This window comes from Malaclemys terrapin, chromosome 1 (assembly GCF_027887155.1).
Source record: "Malaclemys terrapin pileata isolate rMalTer1 chromosome 1, rMalTer1.hap1, whole genome shotgun sequence".
In the NCBI taxonomy this organism is placed as follows: Eukaryota; Metazoa; Chordata; order Testudines; family Emydidae; genus Malaclemys; species Malaclemys terrapin.
The window spans coordinates 348,094,572-348,095,921 of record NC_071505.1 but is presented as its reverse complement, the minus strand read 5'-3'; the positions used below and the strand labels follow the sequence as shown (position 1 = coordinate 348,095,921).

Here is a 1,350-nt window from a genome sequence, read left to right as displayed (position 1 = left end):
GGTTTCCTTCCCTGACTGCACTCTTCTCCCTCACCAGCCCCTCTCCCCTTGCTCTGGGTCTTAGACACCATCTGAACCTCTCTCTACAGAGTGGAGATCAGTAGCTCATGTCTTCTCGGATGGAAGGGTCCAGGATGGAATAGATGGCTGTGGACCGTGTTTTTCGACTCTCAGGTCACTAGTATGGGAGCAGTGTGAGGAACTGACCCTTCAGTTGTTTAATACCCTGATTATCCTCGCACGAAGGTGTTTGCTTTTCACGCTGTACACAATGGGGTTCATTAGGGGTGGGACCAGCAGATAGAAGTAGCCCAGGACAAACTGAAGCAAGTGAGAAGAGCTATTCCCAAATCTGTGTATCACAGACAAGCCGATCTCTGGTATGTAGAAGAGCAGGACAGCAGAGAGGTGGGAAACACAGGTGTTCAGGGCCCTGAGACACTCCTCATGGGACGCAACATTCAGCACTGTTTTGAGGATAATCATATAAGAGAGGAAGATGAGCAGCGAGTCCAAGCCCATGGTTAATAGTGCAGTAGACAAGCCATAGATATTGTTGACTGTGATATCCGCACAAGCCAGCTTCATGACCTCCTGGTGCAGGCAGTAGGAATGGGAGAGGACATTGGCTCGACAGTATTGGAACCGTTTCAGCAGAAAAGGGAGTGGTAATACTACGGCCACCCCTCTTAGCACACACAGCAGTCCCATTTTGACTAATCTCGGTGGGGTTAAGATGGAAGCATATCTCAGTGGGTTACAGATTGCAATAAAGCGGTCAAAGGCCATTAACAAGAGGAAGGAGGATTCCATATCTTGAAGCAAGTGGATGAAGAACAGCTGGGCAAAACAGGCATCGAGGCTGATCTCCCTAGAGCTGAACAAGAATATGCCCAGTATCGTAGGTATGGTGGTTATCGATAAGCCAAGGTCTGTGACGGCCAACATGGAAAGTAAAATGTACATGGGGTCATGGAGGCTTGGATCTGTTTTTATAATGAACAGAATGACTGAATTTCCTACTATTGAAATAACATACATTAAGCAGAAAGGAATAGAGATCCAGAGATGGACATCTTCCTTTCCAGGTATCCCGGTGAGAAGGAACACTGCAAATTGGAATTTGGTGTCATTGACAGCTGACATGATGTACTGGGCAGGTCCAAGGAGTTTTCAACATTCCTTCCTGAAAGGAAAAAGAACAGGAGACGAGCTGATATTTAATGAGACATCTTTCTGCTCTGAGTGCAAGTCTAGAGACTCCCAGGATCTCAAGGAAGATGATCAAAAACATAGTCTTCGATTTACACCATTGATAGGAAGATAGGCACTGCCAGACTGGATCAGACC

At 46.7% G+C, this 1,350-nt stretch overlaps 1 protein-coding gene across 1 annotated transcript; it reads right to left on the bottom strand.

Annotated features, from left to right (window-relative positions):
* Positions 1–210: 210 nt before the first annotated feature.
* On the bottom strand, positions 211–1,146 carry LOC128844019 (olfactory receptor 51G2-like). The gene has a single exon (XM_054041332.1). The coding sequence runs from the start codon at positions 1,144–1,146 to the stop codon at positions 211–213; it is 936 nt and encodes a 311-aa protein (XP_053897307.1).
* Positions 1,147–1,350: the final 204 nt, after the last annotated feature.

Bases quoted from the DNA above. Each gene is read 5' to 3' on its own strand.
- LOC128844019 (XM_054041332.1), bottom strand. From the start codon at position 1,146: ATGTCAGCTGTCAATGACACCAAATTCCAATTTGCAGTGTTCCTTCTC.